Source organism: Haemaphysalis longicornis, unplaced genomic scaffold (genome assembly GCF_048455015.1).
Source record: "Haemaphysalis longicornis isolate Haplotype H1 unplaced genomic scaffold, Haemaphysalis longicornis Haplotype H1 scaffold_6, whole genome shotgun sequence".
Classification (NCBI taxonomy): Eukaryota; Metazoa; Arthropoda; class Arachnida; order Ixodida; family Ixodidae; genus Haemaphysalis; species Haemaphysalis longicornis.
The window spans coordinates 15,758,657-15,781,080 of NW_027526407.1; the positions used below are offsets into that span (position 1 = coordinate 15,758,657).

Below are 22,424 nucleotides of genomic sequence, written 5' to 3' on the forward strand. Positions count from 1 at the left end.
TGCGCTTCCCCTTCGCTTCTCAACACGGTATCAAATGTTCTCTGGATGACAGCACTCGATCATACATCCATTGTTCACCCATACTACGAAATATGCACCCGGATCATCATAAAGACAGAAAAACTGCCAGAGCTTCTGCACTTCACCGGCAGCAGTGCGGGAACCTACATGTCCTCTATGTGGATGCTGCGGATTATCACGACCGACCGGCTGCGGCCATAGCTGTGGTAGACCAGCAAGCAAACTCAGTGACCTTGGGCACAATCCTGACGACGCACCCTGAGGTGGCGGAAGAAGCGGCTATTGCGCTCGCAATAGCTAGCACGGAAGCCAAAATTATTGTGTCTGATTCCAAGACGGCAATAAGAAACTTCCTGGTGGGACGAATATCCCTGCCAGCGGCCAACATTCTTCCTACGTTTATTGGCGACAGATGCAGGCATGTTCGCCTTGTATGGACAACAGCGCACTCACCCCTGCCGGGGAATGAACTGGCTCACGAGGCAGGCCGAGATTTCGGCAACCAGGCTGACCTCGACGGAGACATCGAACCTACGTTCACGGGGAGCAGAGACAGCCTGGTCACGTCTAGGGAGATTACGCACCACTTTAGGTGGAGTCGCCTCAAGTACCCTACACTACACTCTTCCCTCAACAGATGGCAGTCGGTTGCGTGGAGACGAATACAGTCGAACACCTTCCCCAACTCTGTTCTCTACAACCGATATTACCCAGACACATATTCCGACAGATGCAAGTGGTGTGCAGACAAAGCCACCCTACAACACATCATATGGGCATGCCCACAGAAACCTCGTTCACCCAATAGAGGATTAAACATCAGGACTCAGGAGCAATGGGAGGCCGCCTTGCTCAGCTCTCACCCCGACATACAACTACTCGTCCAGCTGGCGAAAATGCCGCTAGGGCCCACGGGCTCATGGCCGCCATCTAACGGGGAAGGCTATGTGACTTCCTCCCTGTCACTACCTTCCTTCTACCAGTTTGGGCTCAAATAAAGTTCTCTCTCTCTCTCTCTCTCTCGTACGGATGTAATAAATCTTTCAGTCTTCATTCTTCGCACTCTTCAGTTAGGAGCTGCCCTCACTGCAATGTGCTGCAGTGCACGACGAAATTTTCGGCTGCAGATGCAAAAGCCACAAATTAAAAAAAAAGGATGCCAGTTACACGCTAGCTATATATTGTGCAACAGCAGAGCTGCTGTTGGCGTTCACGGGTGAGCGAGCGCTAGCAATCTAGCACTTCTGCGTCCGCTGTTTCTTAAACGTGAGCAGGTGATAGTTCACTGGCGAGCGCACTGGGATCTTTCTGATATCGGCGCTATCTCACATTTTTCTTTCTTTCCCAGCCTCCTTCCAGCCACCCTGACGCGCCAGCGGACATCGCGTACCGGACGGCCGTTGAGGCAGCGGCCTCATCTGTCAGGCCAGCGGGGCACATTCGCCGGCGCGCAATGAACGCCCTTCGAAGCGGTGTCGCCACAGGTAGCTTAGTTTGGCGTCACGGCCAACACCTCCGCCTCGTATGATGTACGCCGCCGGACAATGCCAGCCCCTGAAACGCTCCGCCTTTGAAATATCTTGCGGCTTCTCTCTAGGCTGCAATTCAAAGTATCGGAGGATGTGAGGCACGCTCTGATATTTTCCGCAGAGTGGTTTTCTCAAAATATATCTAAAACCCTTGATGCCGGATAAATCATTTTATATCACACCACATGTTTTATTGCACAGGTTACATGAGCTTTCAATCAGGTGCTAAAAATGCCTACTTTGCTTTCAATGCTCAAAAAATGCCCTTAGGGCTGGCAGCACGATTTGTATTGTACATCTCGCGCCAGTTTTTAGCGACGTTTTATTTTTTATTATGTCTAACAAAAACACCCCCACTAAGAAAGTCGCATGAAAGACCCTTTTTCACATAATGGTGATGATAGCTGGAATACCTTATTTAACGTATAACACCGTGTTTACACTAGTAAATATCAATATTTTGCGCAATTTTAATAGTCGCAGCTAATGAGGCAATATATTTTCTGATTTCTTTTCTCTGTGCAGGTTCGGCTGCGTTCACGATGGCACTGAAGCAGTAGCACTTCCCGGTCATAGGGGGGCACTGCAGTGCCCTGCGGAAGATGGATTTCTCATGAGTTATGCCAAGAAGGACGAGAATCAATATAGATTTTCTGACTGTTGCAAAGCGGACATGCGAAACCTTTTAAAGTAAGCATTACAGATGTCCAAGCCATTCAGTGTGGTATAACAATCTAATGAAATTTCAACATCAAACGTCCCAATCGCCCTTATTTAGATTACGATCTTACTTGAACTCTTCAAGAGTAACATCACGTGGCAAAACCTCCGACACATTGCGGTTCTTTTTGTTAACCAATAGTAGTTTCCGACACTATGGTGTATCTTGAAAAGAACTCTGCTGCCCTAAATTGTACTTGTGACATCCTGATCACTTGTGGAAGTGCTGAGGCAAACTCTTACTCTCCCTCATTTGGGGGAGGAAGTGTTTGGAAGTATTCTTTTATTACAAATACCTCAATATTCGCTAGGAAATAACTTTTAAATGCCGGACATTTATTTACCACATTATGCCTTTTACTACTGGTTATTCGAGTGTACCTGCTAACACTGTTAAAAAAAACATTACCAAGTGAAAGGGACTTTGTTCTCAAACCTTTATCGTGATGTGCTCGCGTTGTTTCTTGCCGCACATTTGGAACCTGCTAAACTGTTCAAATTACTGTTTCATGTTTTCCGCTCTAAGCGTGACACCCGCAATATTGCAGATACGTTTTCATGCGGGAAAATTTCATCAATTCATTTAAGGTGAATTCATTTCTCTTTCTAGTCACCCTAAATGGAGTTGCTTAAAAAAACGCTCGAAGAAAAGCATCAAGAAATACGGCCTGCCAGGCGAATACATAAATGGCGAAACGTACTGTAGAAGCTGTTATCGCTATGATTCGAGGATGCGTTATGATCGGGCAAGTATAGAACTTGTATTTGCACTACTTAAAACCTTACCCCATCAAAGTGCGCCCACTAATATCACCGCACTTTTTTGTGTTTCTTTTACAGGAATACGGCGTTCAGAACTGCCAGGTGCACTGTGAAGGTACCTACAGCTACATCCTTGGCGTTCCAGATGGCGCACCTTGCGATAAATTGAAAAAAGGGGCGCAGGTAATAATGCTATTTTCTCAGTTCAACTGTTGTCGCGTGACGCCTTGGAAAGTCGACAAAAGTGCTTCGTTGCGCCTGCATTTGCCAGCTCTTGAGAACAGATTCCTCGGCTTCCGCATCCGATTTATGTTCGTTGTGTGCCTTGGCGCGGAGTAATGTGCTCTAAAAATGTAGTATACCCGTAAACTCCAAATCCATACTCCCACTCTCTGGCTAGTGGCTAGCAGTTTGCGGCGGGTAAGTGGGTTCGAATGGGCTTTACCGATTGTGAAAAATTAGAACTGTTTTCGATCGTACACATGTAATGAACATGTCTACGATCAAAACCAGTTCTAATTTTCAACAATCGTCAAAGCCAAACATGTATACGATCGAAATCCTGACTTCTGGGGAACAATATTTTTCTTTTCTCGCTATTGTTTTCAACAAACTCTGAAGAGAAAATGAATCCATCGGAAAAAAGAACATCAAATATTTATACAGGGATAACCTAAAAAATTTCAAACAAAATACTACAACAGAAACAAGCTCGGTATCAAACAGAACGGAGCTAAAATTAGTTACAAAATTAGGGAACACAAATCTGTTGACGCACCTCAATGGAGCCGCGATAAAAATAAGAGAAAATGCTTTGGGCTTGAACCAAACATCTCTTGGAACCATGTTTATTTCCTCAAATGCCACTCAGCCGTTACAAGTGGTCAGCAACCAATGTATGTAATTGGCGCTGCTCGTAGAGGCATTCAAGTGAACCTTACAACATGTCGTCCCCTACACCGAGTTCTCCACAAAAATAAATATCTGAACAAAAACGTTCATGAGTGGTAATAAATAACATTTACTGCTGTGGCGCGCTCCTCACTAACACTGTGCAGTAAGCACGGGTTCTCTGGGGGTTCAGTGACGGCTGGACTTGCACCCGCGCCATTAGGATGAGGCCGCTTGCAAATAGCATAAACAAACATATTGCCGCGAACCATACATTGGGTTTGTTTATTTGTGTTTTGCTTTTACCGCCCGGCTGCGCCGGTCTGTGTTATCTCTGCGCCAAGGGAAGCGCGTGTTCCATTCTTTCTTCTGTGCCGCATGTGTTATCTGTCGTGATAGGGAGAACATTCCGATCTAACGTGAACCGCCCAGAATAATCTTCTTGGATCTACTATGTTCTCGATGTGAATCGACGTTTCGAGAACCACGCGCCCCAAATGATAAAAAGCCTGCAGTGCGGACGCCGGAGCATTCGATTCGACGACACTCGCCAGTGCAAGTCACTTTGTTGACCGCTGCTCGCCGCCTCTGTATTCTTTTGAGTTGTTAGGGGAGTACAAGTTCGCTCCATTTAACGTGTTTCTCATTCAAGACAACTGCATCGTCCTTGTCTTCGTGACATCTGGTGGAGGTGCTCGGTACGCACCCTTCATGCCCACTACAACCTCTGGAAGCCGCCAAGCCCGTCAAACAAGAGCCAGCCTCCGCGTGCAAGATTTACCACCCGAGTTTGGTCTACTACCGGAGAAGACGAAGAAGAAAGACATCGCAACCAGCACCATGCTCAACCAAGCCAATCCTCCTGTCGTTCTGCAGCAGCCACGGGAACCGCCATCATTCCGAGGAGCCCCCGCAGAAGACCCAGAAGAATGGTTGGAGAAACTGGAGGGCGTCCGGAAATTCAACAGGTGGGACGACGCAGAAACGTTCCGGCACGTTTTCTTTTACTTGGAAGATTCGGCTCGCACTTGGTTCGAGAACCATGAGAGCTCCTTGACAAATTGGGCTCAGTTCAAAAGCGAGTTCACTAAGACCTTCACTACCGTGGTCAGAAAAGAACGCGCAGCGCTTTTACTTGAAACTCGAACGCAGCACCCCAACGAAGGGGTAGTGATCTTTGTTGTGGAGACGAAGAGGTTGTTTCGACGTGCGGATCCGGAGATGACAGAAAAAAAGAAACTAAGGTTTCTCATGCGAGGGGTAAATCAGGAACTTTTTGCTTGCCTTGTCCGCAATTCTCCCAAGACGGTGGCCGAATTCACGTCTGAGGCGGCCGCGATGGAGAATACGCTGGAAGTGCAAACGAGGCAGTACGATCGCCAGGTCAACGTGCTGGTTTCCGAGACGATCGGTGCCGGGGCTACAAGCTCCGACACACTGCGTGAGACCATCCGAACAGTGGTCAGGGAGGAGCTTCGGAAGCTTTTTCCGACGACGCCGCAACCTCAAGCGGCTTCCCTGACTGACGTCATCCGGAAAGAGGTTCAACACGCTTTGGGCACTTCTATGCCATCCGAGGCACCCCGCGAGCCACAGGCGATGACCTATTCCGCGGCTGTTCGTCGACCCCGCCCTGCTCCAACCCGTCTACAAGAAGCTCCACCGTATCGCCGTCCACTCTCACCGCCGTCCCCACTCTCGCCGCCGTCCCCACTTTCGCCGCCGTCGACCGTACCACCGTACACAGCCCAAACCCAGACGCCGAGGAAGACTGACGTTTGGCGAACGCCAGATCATCGTCCGCTGTGCTACCATTGCGGGAAGGCCGATCACATCTGTCGTCGCTGCCCGTACAGGAGACTCGGACTGCGTGGTTTCTCCGTCGACGCCCCACGCCCCCGACCCGGCCAGCGCCCTACTGAGATCGACGAATACCTGTCCAACACCAACCGAGGACCAGCGCGCTCACACCGATCGCCGTCGCCCTACCCATACCAGTCGCCTAACCACCATAGCAATGCTGATTTCGCACGTGCAAGGTCCCCCAGCCCACGCGGGGGAAACTAAAAGCAGCAACTTCTGGAGGTGAAGTTGCTCTACGGCGAAATACTGGAAACCCTCCAACGACGCAAAGACGCGCTGAAGACAGTGATTCACGACATGCCCTCATCCCGACGACCCGACCTAGCCCTGACGAGACTCCTGAACACGACGACAGCTACACGGCGCGACGCGTACCCGACCTGACCGAGACGTCCGCTGAGAATACGACGACAACGACGATGCACAGTGCCCGACCGTCAACACGTAGAAGCAGAGATACAACGCCTCGACAAACCCGGAACTCGAGGATGACTTCATCTGACGTCAAGGTGTCCATCGACGGCTCTGACGTAGTCGCCCTCGTAGACACGGGAGCTGACTATTCGGTAAGGAGAGGACCATTTGCGTCTAAACTGAAGAAAGTTATGACCAGATGGGACGGTTCGCACATACGCACAGCAGGAGGCCACCTCGTGACGCCAAGTGGAACGTGCACATCGCGCGTCACCATAGACGGCACAATGTACACTGCAGCGTTCGTCATTCTGCCTAACTGCTCCCGCGACGTAATTCTTGGAATGGACTTTTTGATGGACAACGGTGCAATAATCGATCTGCAGACCAAGTCAATAACTTTTTCCCCCAATCACTCCATGACGCCGGAACCGAACCCCGAACGATGTGCTGCTGTAAGGATTTCCGATGATCATGAATGCCACGAACCATACATTGGGTTTGTTTATTTGTGTTTTGCTTTACCGCCCGGCTGCGCCGGTCTGTGTTATCTCTGCGCCAAGGGAAGCGCGTGTTCCATTCTTTCTTTCTGTGCCGCATGTGTTATCTGTCGTGATAGGGAGAGCATTCCGATCTACCGTGAACAGCCCAGAATAATCTTCTTGGATCTACTATGTTCTCGATGTGAATCGACGTTTGGAGAACCACGCGCCCCGAAAGATAAAAAGCCTGCAGTGCGGACGCCAGAGCATTCGATTCGACGACACTCGCCTGTGCAAGTCACTTTGTTGACCGCTGCTCGCCGCCTCTATATTCTTTCGAGTTGTTAGGGGAGCACGAGTTTGCTTCAATAAACGTGTTTCTCATTCAAGACAACTACATCGTCCTTGTCTTCGTGACAATATATTTGCAAAGAAACCCCATGCAAACAAAAATACGGAGACTAGAGAGTGAAATACAAACGAGAACCAACGACAACTTAAATGTACGCCAATTGTACGCAAAACTAAGCAATAATATAGCTAAAAAAACAACACAAAAATGGTGACACGAAATGTTGACCGTGAGCAGGTCGAGTTGAACAGGCGTCGTGCGTGCGCGTGACAATGCGAGGTGAGGTGCGATGGGACAGCGGTGAAGGTGTCGCGCGTGCCGGGGCATCGAAGAGGAAGGTACACGCAGAACTCGTAGGGAACGGGCTGCTCGGCACCCGCTCACAAGCGCGGCCAGCTACAGGTGGCGTGCTGCAGGAAACCTGACACTGCTCATAGACCACGTACAGCAGGCAACGGGTCGTCAAGCCGAGGCACGACAACGTTGCGCGCCTGCCACGGGTACGGAGGCAAACCTCGGCCAACTTGGACGCCATAACACCGAGGGGTCCACCCACGAACTCGTGTCCCGAAACCCTGACGAGCTTTAGTTTTCTCACCTTAACGTAGCCTCGTCACACGAACGCACGATGCCCAGACGACTCTGCCTAATCGCGGATAACATTATGTGGGGCCCTTTTGTGTGATTGCTTTAGCATTAAGTTTCTTTGTTTTGTGTATTTTTGACGTGTTTTAACTTGTCATTGTCTCCCGTTTGTAATTCAGTGTGTAGTCTAGAGAGTTTTGTTTGCTTTGTGTTTGTTTGAGAATATATGTATTTCCTTGCTATTTACAAGCGTTCTTGCAGAATGATTGGCACTGGTGCAATTCCCATGCGCCACGCAATCACCTAAACAACTAGTGCTCCCTGACACTATTGGTAGAAATTTGGTTTCCATGGGAGGACCAGGGCGTTTGTATATTTAAATGTTACGGCAAGATAGATACCGTTGTATGAATGTACAATGGGCGTGCCGGAGTTATTCGGTGCAGAGGAGCGTCTGGGAGTGCGTGATGCAGATTTACGTTTGTGGGTTGACGGTGCTGTTGTGGAAGCGCGAGATGAAATAGCTGCAAAACAAGATGCTATACAAATGCGGCTGAATTTAAACGAGAAGAACTTGAGACTTAAGCTCAGGTTGGCCGACGTTGGGGAGAAGAGGCCCTATGTTGACTTCCAGTTACGTGGAATCTGCTGAAAGCACGGTTCATAAAGTCAATCCGCATCAGTTTATTACTGTCCTAAATGCCGCTTGCGATCATTTAGATGGTCACCTGAAGCGTTTCCAGCAAGTTGCTGTGGTGGAGCGTTGGCTACAGGAGGAGTTGGCCACGGCCCTTAGCTTAGCCTTACCAGGAGATGCCGTGAAACGTTCGAACGATTATCTCCTGATGACGAAACCTTCACATTGGATTGACAAACGTCCGCCGGGGATGCTTGGCGGTCATCGCGAGGCACGCATACACGAGCACTCAGCCTTTTATTCTAACTGCCGTGGGGTTCCGCGAGGCATGGCCTCACGCGCGCGCGCTCGGCATTTCCTTGTTATTTTTATCTGTGGAAAGGAAAAAAAATGATTTGGTAAACAGCTTCGGCCGCAACACTGAAAACGAGGGACACGTACAACAGCAAGATCAGCATTTCTGTGTTGAACAAAAGAGTTAAGCATTCTGCTACAGAATCTTCTGATTACTCTATAAATTGCTATAGAACCTAACTGACACTTTTCTAGCGTCATTTTCAGAGAAGAAGGATACCGGGAGATACACAAGAGAGCTCTCATTGCCGCCGAACAATTCCTGATAAACTACCAGAGGTCGTTACCGGTATTTTTTAGAAAAAGAGAGTGCCAGAAATTTAGAAATGGGAAATTGTGTCGATCACATTCTTGTGGCCCGGCATGAAAGGGCCCCTGAGATGGGGTTTTTTGGGGGGTCGATGGTATCAGAGCGGAACGGCCGCCGAGCAATTCCTGACAAACTACCAGAGGTCGTTACCGGTATTTTTTAGAAAAAGAGAGTGCCAGAAATTTAGAAATGGGAAATTGTGTCGATCACATTCCTGTGGACCGGCATTAAAGGGCCCCTGAGATGGGGTTTTTTGGGGGGTCGATGGTATCAGAGCGCAACGGCTATTTCTTGAAGTAATCGTGACGTACTAGTGCGCTCTTGATATAAGCAAATTTTTACGGGCGTAAATACATCACAAAGCCACAAAAAACATCTTTTGTGTGTGTGTGCGTTTACACAGTCGCACATATTTGTTTTATACCGGAGTGTATATCACGTACACACCGGGCCAAACTGGGCTTGTCGCTCCTCCGTTCTCGGCGGAAGGATACCGTGAGCGCAGGAGCAACTACGGTCGCAGCGTGATCGCTCAGCGGTCCGTGTCTGGTGTAAGAGTTGCATCAGTTTTCTTTGCATTTTTTCTTAGATGCTCGAAAGGATTCTATGCACCATCTGTGTTTCGAGCGTATCCTCAACGTTTTTTTAGTTATGAGGTTGTAATGAACGGCGCGCCAAGGGAGCGCCGCGCCGACGACGAAGGCGGTTGCTCCTCACGCAGCGCTTGGACGACGCCGGGCGCTGCTCGTGATCACGAGGCGCACGCTCAAGTGCCCTCACGCGGGCTGAATAAATTAGTTCAAGGCCAAACGCTGTCGCAGCATATTCTATGCGCCAGTCGCGACAAGGGGAAGAGCATGCGCATCCTGTAACGACAACTCTTGCCAAAGTTTCATTTCATTGCTTCCCATGAGTCATGATCACCGGAAAGTGTGGTTTTGTGCGCCCGCCCTTGTGAGTAAACCGTGTTGCCTAGTGTCCTTAGCGCGCTTTACCGTTTAATGTGTTAATTGAAGCAAGAGTAGCCGTTTGCCGCTGACAACGAAAGGATTGCACTCTGCGGTTTCTGCATTCTGGCTGCAAAGTAGCGACATCTGGCGAATTGGTCGCAAAGCAAATGGCACAAAGGTTTGTTGCCCAGAACTGTTCGGTTACGCTTGAAATAGCTTGAATCTAGGACGTTTTAGATTATACTATCACAATAGAATAACGTTCTTTTAAAATAGCCGTATACTTCTGCTGTAGAGCTTAAAAAATAAAAAACATGACGTTGACGCCGCCATCTAGCGGGAAAAATTAGCACCAAGTATTGCATCAAGCAGAATGCACGCCTCCATAAAATATTTCGATATAAAATGACTAAGATATATTGTAATGATCCCGCAGTAACCTATATTACCTTGCCCAACACGATTTTAATAGCATAAAAGAGATATTACAGTTCATAAACTTATCTGAACCATTGGAAGTGTGGCAGGCGGAGATTTTGCTCGCTCTTCCGAAAAAAAATGTAATTTATCGTACTCCTCATCATCATTTACCAAGAATTTAGCAACATCAACTAAGATTGCTTGCATGAAGCGTCGAGCGCAGTGCATTTGCTTTGCTGTAAAGGTCCGAAAGAACGCCCACCCAAAATACAGTGATATCAAGTGAAAAATATGAGGTGGGCGAACTTTCGCGTCATCTGCGAAAAACTATGAAAAGGTGGCCGCACGGCCAATTAAAACTGCGGAGATATCAAGAAAAAATTCGGGACGGGCGAACTTTCGGGTCAAGCACAGAAAGGACGAATACGTGACCGCATCTACTCATGAGAGGATTGGGGTTTGCTATGTTCACTCATCGGCGCTAGAACCATCGATTTTATGGGGTGGGCGCGACTTTCAGTAAATTGAAGATTTCACCCGTAAAGGAGCTGGGTTATTTCGTAGTTATGTTTTGAGTCTCTAGTCCTGCCTTTTTGTTTGCACTGGGCTTTTTAATTGATTGATTGGAGGGTTTAACGCGCCGACGCAACGCAGGCGATGAGGCGCGCCGTAGTGGAGGGCTCCGGATTAATTTTGACCACCTGGGGATCTTTAACGTGCGCCGAAATCTCGAACACACGGGCATTTTTGCTTTTCGCCTCCATCAGAAAAGCGGCCGCCGCGGGCACTGGGCTTTTTAAAGACCAGATATTTGTTTATGCTTTTTTACTGGCACTTTAGCAAGGCTCAGTCGGAACTCAGTACCAAGAGAACCTGTGTTTTCCAAACAAACTGCCTTGAACTCCGTAGAACGGGGCATAGAACCACACTGTTGTGATCAGAGTGTGTAATCGAATAATAGCAAACATATATGCTAATCGGAAGTAGTCTAGCAGAACAAACCTCACCCTATTTCACATTCGCCATAATCGGACGACAAATCATTCGCTTACCGCTCGTTATCTACCGCAAATGACCAGATGTCTCTGACAGGGTATCAAGTGGCACGTCCAGGTTTCCATAGTGCGATATTTGAAATCAATCACATCCAGTCATGCGATATTGCGAAATTATGCGCGCGCGCGTCAACGTGATTTCGGCAACTGCCGCACGCGATGCAGTTGTTTCGCAGCTTTTACGTCCCGTTGACTTCAGCAATTTGTATATTTTGTTGATTTGCACAATTTTTTATATTTTCTGGCTGTTATTTTCAATACCAGATCATTCTGCATTTTCGAGTGTGCACTATTTTGATGTATACAACCGATCGTATGCATAAATCACCGAGCACCAGAAATTTAAACATATCGCGGCTATAGCTTGAACAACCCGAAATGCACCAGTATAAAGAGCGCGTGGGGATAGATGTTCCAGCAAAAAAATCGAAACCCCTTACCGAGAATAGACGTGACCGCCTACCGAATCCCTTCATCCTCTCGTCTTTTCTTCGAAAAAACAATTTCAATTATAAGCTATGACCATACCATACATAGCTATGAGAACACCTATCGTTTACGCTTCCAAGGGCCTGAAGGACACCCACAAGATATGAGAGACGGCGAATATAATTTGGGACAACAAAAGGGGCAACCCACAGATAAACCCTCCAAAGAATTCGGCGAGAGGTTTTTTCCCTTACCACGTACAACACTGAAATTTTCCACTCGTCGCACATGAAGGATAAAAATTGACGAAGGGAATGTAAGAAGTACTTCGTGAGTGTGTTTATTACATCGAATCCTTGCTGGAGCGAGGCCACCTCTTTTAAAATGCCAGAAATTTATACCCTACTTCTCCATAGCGTACGGGGGATATACGTTGAAGAAACTAGCCAGCTGCATTGAAAGCAGTTCCAGTCACTAGTGGCATTGTGTGCAAGTTAAAGTAGAGACCCTGGAACACGGCGCAGCACAAAATGCCTTGTTGTCCTTCGGTAGGTCTTTTGGTGTGAGGGAAACATTTACGAAGGGGACGAACGCCGCTCGCGACGAGTGCGCCGCAAAGCAGCTGTGTCGAAATGTGTCCGGTATATGCAAAAGCAGGTGGTGGCACTTTGAATGGCCGAAGCGAAGTCACAATTGCGAAAGCCCGATGTTAGGGTAATGAGGACCGCAAGTTGGGCGAATTCGTTCGTTATGACTCATTTGCTGCCGGGGCATCAGTGACCATAAAGTCAACGCACGCACAAAACCATCAAGTTTGAATCTCGCCAATGCAATAAAGAAAGCCAGAGTTTTAAACCCACCACAACAGCATCGCGTGATCACTTTACTGTCGTTGCTTACTAAATTGAGAATGACGGTATTGTACATTTCGTAAAATTTATGAGACATTTCTTATTCTTCACTATTTCATAGATTTGAACACTTACCAGAACATAAAGTGCAAGGAACAACCATATTTAGGCGGTGGTCACTCGCAAACTTTTCGGCTCATCGTGATTCGCATTCAAAAGTGTAGCCCAGGCCAGCAAAAACATAACAATGGCACCTGACATGAAGCCCTGATACGGCTGGGTGGACAGCATTTTATTGAAGAGCAGTGTGGACACCGCTTTTACTAAATATGCATACGCTTTATTGAATTCAAGTTCAGTTTTACTTGTCATTACGTCCGGAGTGGCGGGTCCTAGCTCGTGTATTTGGGGTCTGCACTATTATCTTCAATTTAGATTCAGCAACATTATTTTGCCATTCTTTCACAAAAATGTATGGTTCATTGACTGTTGAAAACAAGGATTACCGTTTTCTTTAATGGCAATGTGTGGGTTTGGAGATGACGTAAAACTAAAATACCAGACTAAATCCAGAAAAAAATGTTTCTCGTAAGTTTGAAAATATCAATGATATGCCTAGACTTGAGGGTGTGATATGCGTCCAAATACCGTCTCACACTTCAAGAAACACAGCAGGGAGAGGAAAGTTGCTGTAACCTCATAGAGTGTACTGCACATAAAAATACTTCATGGGTATATTGGTGCAGCATGCACAAATATTTCACAGAACAGGGAACATTTGAAGGACATTACCGACGGGTCACTCCACGCAATCACCACAGGAAGTTTCATATAAATCGCTCAACAAATAAAACATACGACGCCCCAATTTTAGGCACACTGTGAAATGCATGTCTTGATCATGAAGGGCATCATGTGCATGACATGATTTATGAGCGTCCACAAGGTAACGCAAATCTATAGTCACTGTGGAGCGAGCATTCTCTTATGTTATACATTAACCCTAAAATGTCCCCATTATGGTTCCGGTTGCACTGCGCTTTGCGAAATTCTTGTAGAAGTCCCTGTGCGGCTCCTACTAGGCACTGTACACTAAGAGAGCTTTTTAATCTCGCCATACGTGTTTTGCTCGACACTGCAACAAGTGCGACACATAAAGCGTCGTTTTAGTTAACGCAGGACCCTGTGATATCTAGTCCCCAAAATAGCAGTGTGATTGTGCAGCAACACCCCTTGAAAGAGAGAATCCAGCTAGTAGGACGAGTCTATCACGAATCAAATGAGCTCCTGATGAGCGTGTCTATACCATGCCTTCTTGTTCTACCCCACGCTTGCCAACTTCCTTGTAGAAACTACACACTATGCACGCCGATGTCACGCAAGTGCGGTGCACGAAAAGGGCTTGCGGCCACAAAAACCATTTGAGTGGAAGTCGTTTGTGTGCTGCAGGTGGATGAAAGCCTCGCTGCAAAAAATGATTCTATGGTGTTGTTTAAAGAAGACGAAACCTGTAGTCCATCCCCATGAAGGCTATGCTCTGTTGCCCAGAGCAGGGAAGGGCACGGCCGTTTGGGGGACTAGGACTGACTAGGCAAACGGACTAATACGCTTGGGGCAGAAAGCGTATTTTTCTGTCGCTGGGTACCACGCAACAAAGACGGTACCTTCCTCGTTCTCTCGTATCATGAGACGCAAGAAGCCAGTTGTTTGTGTCGCAGATCAGGTCAACAGAAAAAATATATAAGTTCACGGCTTCCTAATCCGTAAGTAACAGATGTCTTGCGGCGGCGAAACATTTCCTCGTCAGTAGATACACAGAGACCAAAAGAAGAGTTTAGAACGACAGAATGCGTCAGACACAGGTAACAAGCCGAGCCGACAGTGGTCTGCCACCTTCGCGCAGCGTGTTTCCTAGCTGCCTGACGCCCGCGTCGCGCGTCGTACCAGCGTGCAATGCAAAAGGCATATAGTTTTCGGCTAAGCAGGTGCCACAGATGATAGTAGAACCATTATGTGGACGACATGGCGGCACTGGTGAGAAACACAAAGAGAAAAAGGCAGCCGATGTTGCTGCTAATGAGAGCAAACTTCACATTAGCATGGTTACAATACAAAGCAGGGTCTCGACAGTTTAGGAGAAGCTCCAGAGAAATGGTGTGTAGTAAGCTTTAAAAGTCACAGCCAGGCTTGCCATCACGTGAGACTTTAAACTAACGAAGGAGCGAAATTAAATTCACACGCATATATACAAACCCAGCAGTAAGTCTTGCTGAATATTTAATTGGCTTCCAAACAATTATAAAACTTTATAAACTGATTGGACGCTGGGGAGGCTACGTCAAAGTCCTACATTAAATTGAGGCAAATTTCCGGCTATTCTTTAGAGCGCATTCAAGTTGACGGTGTAAATGAGTTATTAAAAAATGTCGGCAAAGTTTAATGGCAATCCCAATGAATCCCTGTAGGTGCCTTGCAAAACACCATCCGCCGTAATTTTAAAAGCACTCTTTTATTGTGAAGCGGTTGTGTAGCATTGTCACTACTTTGTAAAGACAATGACTAAAAGTCTTCAAGCAGTTTTTGGGCAATTTTTGGATCTCAAAGAAGCAGTGTTTATTCTTGGTGATTTTTATTTTAGTTAACATGGAAAGAGAGTAAACGACGTGGGAAATTCCCACTCCACAAGATTTTATTTTGAACGTCAATAAAATTTCTAGGATCTTTGTAAACGATGTTAGGGTGGTGTTTATTTTTGTTTGTTTATAACTTTTGTACGAATGCCTGAGCTCGTTCGAAGATATATACAACTTATTTGTTCGATATCAAGGCCATAGCTGTCCATATTCTGTGAAAACGTATGCACTTATACTTGTGGGGACGTTCAAATTACAAACCAAATTAAGTAAAAGGGTGTCACACTTCAGGTATGACAAGATAAATGTAGAAACATAAAAACACCTTTTTCCAAGCAAAGTACATAAAAGCCTGTTGTCGTAAAACTGCTAAGAAACATATGGGAATGTCCTTTCATTTGAAAAATTTCGGGACGGCCACACTGAGATGTTTAAATACCCCCAAAAAATAAATACTGACCTCTGACACGTTTAGTACTATGAATCATACACGTCCAGATTTTCTAATACTTGCACCAACCAATTACTATCTTGCTTGTCTATCCCATCGTAGGAAGCAGACTCGGTTAGCGCCGCTGATGCGGCTTCGTACATTTATTTGGTGAGCGTAGGCCCTGCCAGAAGAGGGAGCGGCGAAGACGGGCTACCTTTAGCTGCACTGTCGTGTTCGTTCTCTTGTCGTGTGGCACTGCTGATGCCTGCCAGGCACCACTGATGATGATTGTGGCGCTGATGATTACGATGACGATGGTGTAAGTTGAAAAATCAATGACGTGTTGTGCGAAACGAAAACTAAACTATGTACAGGCATGTACAGCATGAGTGGTAGCCGGGTATGTCCGTGTTCCATGTCCTTAGGCGGTCGTGGTCAGTTATGTCAGAGCATCCGGGGAGTAGATGCGTTCAGGTGGTCTTTCCTTGGTGTGGCGGAAGGGACGAACTGGTGTATGGTGGAGTGGTCCCGAAGTGAAAGAGGCACAAACCGCGGGCACAGTGCAGATATGGCGGGGCCAGTAGAATGGGCTCGCCAAAAGCAGCCTCTTGCTACGGTTGCACACTGACTTTCGTGTGCCCGTATGAGGTGGCTAATGCTCTCGGCGGCGACGGATTGAACACAGTGTCTGGTTCGGCATCGTTGCGCATGCTTTACGTGTAACCGCTGTACGACGCCAAAGGTGACAGCGGCTACAGCTAGTCACCCACGTCCCGTGACGCCGCAGAGTATGAGCACAGAACGGTGGTCGCGCCGGCGTGCAAGACATTGTTGTTTGGCAAGACCGCACTAAAGCTTTGACGATGTGCGCCGAAGCAGTGCCAAGGGGGAACACGCTTTCTTGGCGAGTGCTTGTGGAGTCGATGGCGAAGTCGGCGTTGAGTTTCACGAATGCGCTCCTCTGGTGGCGACATCGGCGAGTTGTGAGGTTGGACGTCTGTCGTCAGTCGATCGCTCTGGCTGGTCATCCTGCACACCACGGTTTACGAGGTGCTCTCTGGGCGTTTATTGTAGTGCGGTGATCGAGGATGTGCTGTTGTCGTGGTGGACTTCACGTGCGACGCTGGCGTAGCTGGCGACGAGGTTCGGAAGATTGCACGGTCACAGAGCAAAGGCGCTCACAGGAGCCTTCACCTCTGGTAGTAGAAGCAGGTCAAGGCGCGCTGTGACTGCTGAGTTTCCGTGACGTCGTCCACTGCAAGTGTCTTCAGTGTAGGGGCGGCTGCCGCGCTGGAGATAGCGTCTAGGGGGCCGACACTGCTGGCGCGGACGAAGGCGATGGCGCAGGGGGTCCAATGGGCTGCTGTGGAGCGTGCGCAGAGCGTGCGTGTACCTCTTCTGCTGTGGGCCGAAAGCTGTTGTCGCTGAAGCCGTAGTGAGGGAGGACGGCCGCACGAAGTTCGTCGTAGGGGGTTTCGCTGTGTGGTAGTGTGGCGAGGACGCAGCGGAGCTCAAGCAGAAGCGTCTCCCAGAGGATGAGTGCTTCAGAGGCTGTAGGCTGACGTGGTTGTGCCAGAGGGCAGACTCGAACTTGAAGAAACAACCTCTGAGGTAGCGTGGCTCGAACGCTGGTATTGGCGTGACATCCCCCAGCTGTCGCTCTGTCGGTGTGCAGCTGGCCGGGTAACAAGCGCGGAACTCCCGTGTCACCACATGTATGGAGCGTGCGGGTCATCACATGTCGAGAACTGACTCGGTTCGTTGGCTAATACATTTATTTGGAGAGCGTAGGCCCGGCCAGAAGTGGGAGCGGCGAAGACGGGCTACCATCCAGCTGCACAATCGTGTTCCATGTCTTGTCCTGTGGCACTGCTGGCACTGGCCAGGCGCCTCTGATAATGATAGTGGTGCTGATGATCACGATGATGATGTTGTCGCTACATCAATTTTCTATTTTAAACACCTGTAGATGATGTAGCTTCTTTCAACTATCTTCCAAATTACAAAGTTTATTGAGGCTGCATTTTGACATTTGTGGTTTATGCTGCAAAAAATCACACAATTTATAAATGGGGCCCTAAAGAACTTCAAAATTCTTTAATTCCCTCTCAGTGCCGCACATTCATAAAACCAGTGACGTCGCTGGAAGAAGATTTAGTTGCGAGTATTTAAAGACGTTATTTCCAAAATGACGACAATCAAAAAACCGCAACACAAATAAAACTGCAGGTACAAGAAAAACTGGGATTCTTCCTGCGAAAAAAACAGGCTATAATAAAAGCGGTGAGATAACGCCGGCACCACCGCGGTGGCTCAGTGGCTAAGGCGTTGCGCTGCTGAGCACGAGGTAGCGGGTTCGATTCCCGGCCGCGGCGGCCGCTTTTCTGGTGGAGGCGAAAAGCAAAAACGCCCGTGTGTTCGAGATTTCGGCGCACGTTAAAGATCCCCAGGTGGTCAAAATTAATCTGGAGCCCTCCACTACGGCACGCCTCATCGCCTGCGTTGCGTCGGCGCGTTAAACCCTACAGTCAATCAATCAAGAGATAACACCGGCAAACGCGAATGCAGATCGTTTTTCGTGTCAAAATGAGCCAGATCCTGTTGTGCACTGATTAAAACGAGCCAAATCTGTTTTGCCGATACGATTGTGTTTTTGGGTTGATGTCTTATAACCAACACGGTAGTCTACTTGCGTGTTACAGCCTGATGGCTCATGCTGCAGGGGCGATGAAGTAATTGTTTAAGATACTAATAAATGATCAATTTAAAAATAACACTAATATATTTAAATATATACTTTTTATTGGCTGTGGCAAAAACATTTCCCCAGCTGAAATGTAAAACATACCGTATAATAGCTTTGACAGGGCTGCATTTCGGTTTCACAACAAAGTGTGGCAGTTTCCCAAATTCTGTTTGGGAAGATCTGGCTAATTTCCAAACAAACTGCTCTTTGTTGAATACTATTTACCCCAGTTCTGTTCGCTACAAGTTACGGTAAATGCGGGGTAACACTAGCGTTATCATGCGACGAGAACCAAGCAGTGGCAACACATTGTGTGGTCAAATAAATGTTGCTGAATTCCCCACACGGTCCTATTACAAGAGCTTGAGACAAGAAATGCCATAAGATCTGCGTGAATGTGTGCAAGAAATTCTAGCGAATATCCTAACCTTTTCCCGCATTTCCACTTGTTTTATAAGCGCTTAATCTGTCAGTTTAACTTTGGAATACGACATGCACGCGGCATAGACTGCACTGTCACGTCGACAACGTGATTTCCGTAAACCCCGTCGGCCAGTACATAATATTTATTGTGCAGGCTGCGGAGCTGCAAGCTGAATTGAACCAAAATAAAATACTTACCAGTGTCTAGATTAGCTGAACTTACGGCGTTGTCAGTATAAAAAACCAAGCAATCTTCTAGTCCTGCGTGAGATAACTCGTTCACCAGAAACTTTGCATAATTTTGTAAATAGCGCCGTGAGTAACATAGCGATTTGTGGGAGTTGGTGTAAGAGCGCTCACCGCAGCAAGCTGTACTGCTAAATGAATACTTCGAGATATTTTACTGCATAACTACACTCATTTGATTATTTCTATGTGTGCAGTTCTTTTAAATAGACAATTCAAGAATGCCGGAAATTTTTCTTGTGTGTGCGGAAGTGTATGTGTGGCGGTCATCATAAGGTAATTCGCTTTATACAAGTTATTGCTCCCAAACGGCCGCATCCAAAGCAACCGCATTTGCTGAAGATGATGATGATGATAATGTCCTCAAAGATTTTGGAACGTACCCACAAGGGGAGATTGGCCAGGGCTAAATCGGTTGTTGAAATACATGGGGACTTCAAAATACTAAATTATTTCTGGAAAGAGGTTGTAAAATAAAACTCCGTCATGAATAAAAGCCGAATTACCCATTAATCAGCACCCTTCAGCAATTCAAACGACTTGACGCAGAAACAAAATTTTGAATGCAATTATATATATATCCCTTTTTGCAAACCCCAAATTTGATGCGCCAATAGATTATATAAGTGGAATCGAAAACGTCCACCCTAGACGCTCATTTGGGCCCTCCAAAAGCATTTGTCTAGCTGTTGAGAAACGGCGGCAGCCGAGGAAAAAATGTTCCATTGTTTCAGGAACCTGGCACCGCACACATAGTTCCGAAGGTGAAAGTCGTGATCTGAACAGACAGAAATTAGGCCTTGGAATCCTGCAGCGTAGCTCGGTGAAGGTCACCCGCATTGCCGAGAACCACAAAAATGAACATTTCACCTGAACTCTAAATGTTGGTACTCTTCAAAAGATAAAAGTGAGCCTCAACGAGTAGCGGCTAAAGGCCAATATCCTCTTAATCTTGAAGATGCAAATAGAGCCTGATTAGTAATTCCGAATTGAATGGGAGCTGTGACAGCGGGATTAGCTAAATGGTCTGCTAGCTCGTTGCCCCTGATGCCAGAAGCGCACCGCCGTGGTATATACTATTTTCTTCCTCTTCCTTGCCCTTTGCCTGATTCAGTGCCTTGTTAAAGATTGACGTGGAGAATCTGAATCCATTTTGCCCTCTCCCACCATAGCTTCCCAAGTTCCACTCTCCTTAGCAATTGCTTATCCGCTAACCTCGCACTTGGCCTTCTGATACGTCAGCACTCCTGGTCGTTTCCGTCCAAGCTGGGTCCCTCACATATGCGTAAGCCTAAATATGTGTTGTATGTTAGCAGCGTATTCACTAAGCTGTGCGATGTTTTGTTACGTTCCTGTTTTGTTGTTGCAATAGTTTGCGTCCGCCCTTGAACACATGCTTAGTTGTAACGGTCACAATGCGTGCCTATACAGCCTGGCAGCGTCTCTTTGTCGCTAGCCCTCCCACAAAAACGTACAGTGAAACTGCAGGTCGTAAAACTGAGAGTGCGGTGTATTAAATATCACGAGGTTATTCAGTTTATGTTGATGTTAAGAGGTGAATATTTAGGTACGAGGTGATATTAGGCACCTGAAGTAGCAGGTGAGCGCTGTTTGATTCGTTTCTTTTTTTCAATTTAATGTTGGGGTGTGTCTTACAGTCGTTCTTTTTCTACCTTTTCCAGAGGTGCCTATTGGGACGTTGTGTACAAGAATAGTGTTCAAGAAAATCTATTTAAGTTATAAAACACATCTGCGGTTTGCACCGTAGCAAGAATAAATTGGTGTTGCATGGTTCACTTTGTGTATTTACCTTTTTCGCAAGGCGCCATCTTTTAGCCACAATAGAAACATAGCGAGTAAAACCTGCTGCCTTTTTTCTAATGGATAAGTGCCTGGGAACTTTGAGTGTGCGAAAAGTTTTGATCATCGTTTTTCAACCTTCTGTCCGCAACATAAAATTGCGGTGTCATTAGAGCTGCTGAAGACATTTTGTTGTTTATGAATCTTTGCGTAAGAATTTTTCGCTTTGACGTATTCATCACGAGCTGTAGCCCTCGCAGTGAGGGTTTCAAAAAAACTTGATTAGAAACATTGAATTCACCTTTTTTACCTCTTTTAGATACACTGAGTTCACATTTAGAACAGTTCCTTGCGATCAGTACCCGTTTTTCATTTTTTATTTAGCCAGCCCAACTACATTCGAGCAAAAAAAGAGAGGGCTTCTTATCGCATCAATCAAATTTCGCTCATGTGAGTTTTTCTAAAGGGCCAGGCAGTACTAATAAGAAATGCCGATTAATTTGGAACTGCAGTAATTGTTGCTAGTGCTCGAGTGCTTGATGTCAGTGGGCGTGTCCTTTATGTGACGTGCCGCTTGCGAACACCCATAAACAAAGCGTGGGCATTTACCGCTAGACTCGGCTTGTCATGTGGATTTAGCCAGGCGTTGACCTCGACTAGCCCGGTGGCCATTTACTTGTGCATAGTTTCAATATGAGAACGGAGTTCGTGCTATCGAACTCTTCGCAGTATTGCGGGAGCCGTTCTTTCTTTGTACAGTTCAGCAGCATGAATGCATTTACTCAGAGCTTTGGAATAATACCGAGGCATTGAAAATTCGAAACATTTTAGCAGCGGCTCGGATTGTCCAAGGAATACGAGTTAACAGAACTTGTCGGGGAGTAACTTGGCTCATACTTGAATAAAAATACATGGCGCTAAACAACCGTGGACGAAGACTATATACGAGAGACACAGGCGCCTGTGTCTGTTTATCTGGTCTTCATCGACGTCTGTTTATTGCCACGTATTCTTTTCATTTATTCAAAGTGGGTGGGTCAAAACATCAAAGTGAACTTTGGTTCGTACGGGGAGCAGAGAGTGATAGTATCTGTCTCTATCTCAGCCGTCCATTCGAGCAGAGATAAAAAGAGGCGAGTTCACGAACTTGCAGTGAGGTAATAATGCCGGAAGCGTGTTGTGGTGCCAGTTTGGGGGGGGGGGGGGGGTGGCGGAACTTTCGTAAAACGAAATAAGACCTGAGGTAGTATTTTTGAATTATCATGTAAGTGCATCCATGTAATTTATAGTTATCTGTGGGTTTCTTCTGGACGTAAGAAGACCCGTATATTATGCGACTAAATAGACGTGGTATAGCATAATGCATGAATGCGAATCTGATAATTTCGAAAATTCTGAAGCGAAATCCTGAGAAAATACTGCTGACACCGAAAAAATTCCTATCCTCCACAGAGGAAAATCAACCGTGCAATGAACCAGTCGACCACAAGCACGAAAAACTAAACAGCTCGTTACATT

The 22,424-nt window shown here is 46.9% G+C and overlaps 1 protein-coding gene across 1 annotated transcript in view; it reads left to right on the forward strand.

The window, feature by feature from the left end:
• LOC144141411 (venom metalloproteinase antarease TserMP_A-like) overlaps window positions 1-20,897 on the forward strand; it is a 74,355-nt gene extending 53,458 nt beyond the window's left edge. Inside the window, exons 11-14 of the mRNA XM_077672982.1 lie at window positions 2,076-2,240; window positions 2,881-3,016; window positions 3,111-3,215; window positions 20,789-20,897. Of these exons, the coding sequence (XP_077529108.1) occupies window positions 2,076-2,240; window positions 2,881-3,016; window positions 3,111-3,215; window positions 20,789-20,821 (439 nt within the window). The 3' untranslated portion in view covers window positions 20,822-20,897. The remainder of the gene's footprint in view (window positions 1-2,075; window positions 2,241-2,880; window positions 3,017-3,110; window positions 3,216-20,788) is intronic.
• The last annotated feature ends 1,527 nt before the right edge of the window (window positions 20,898-22,424 follow it).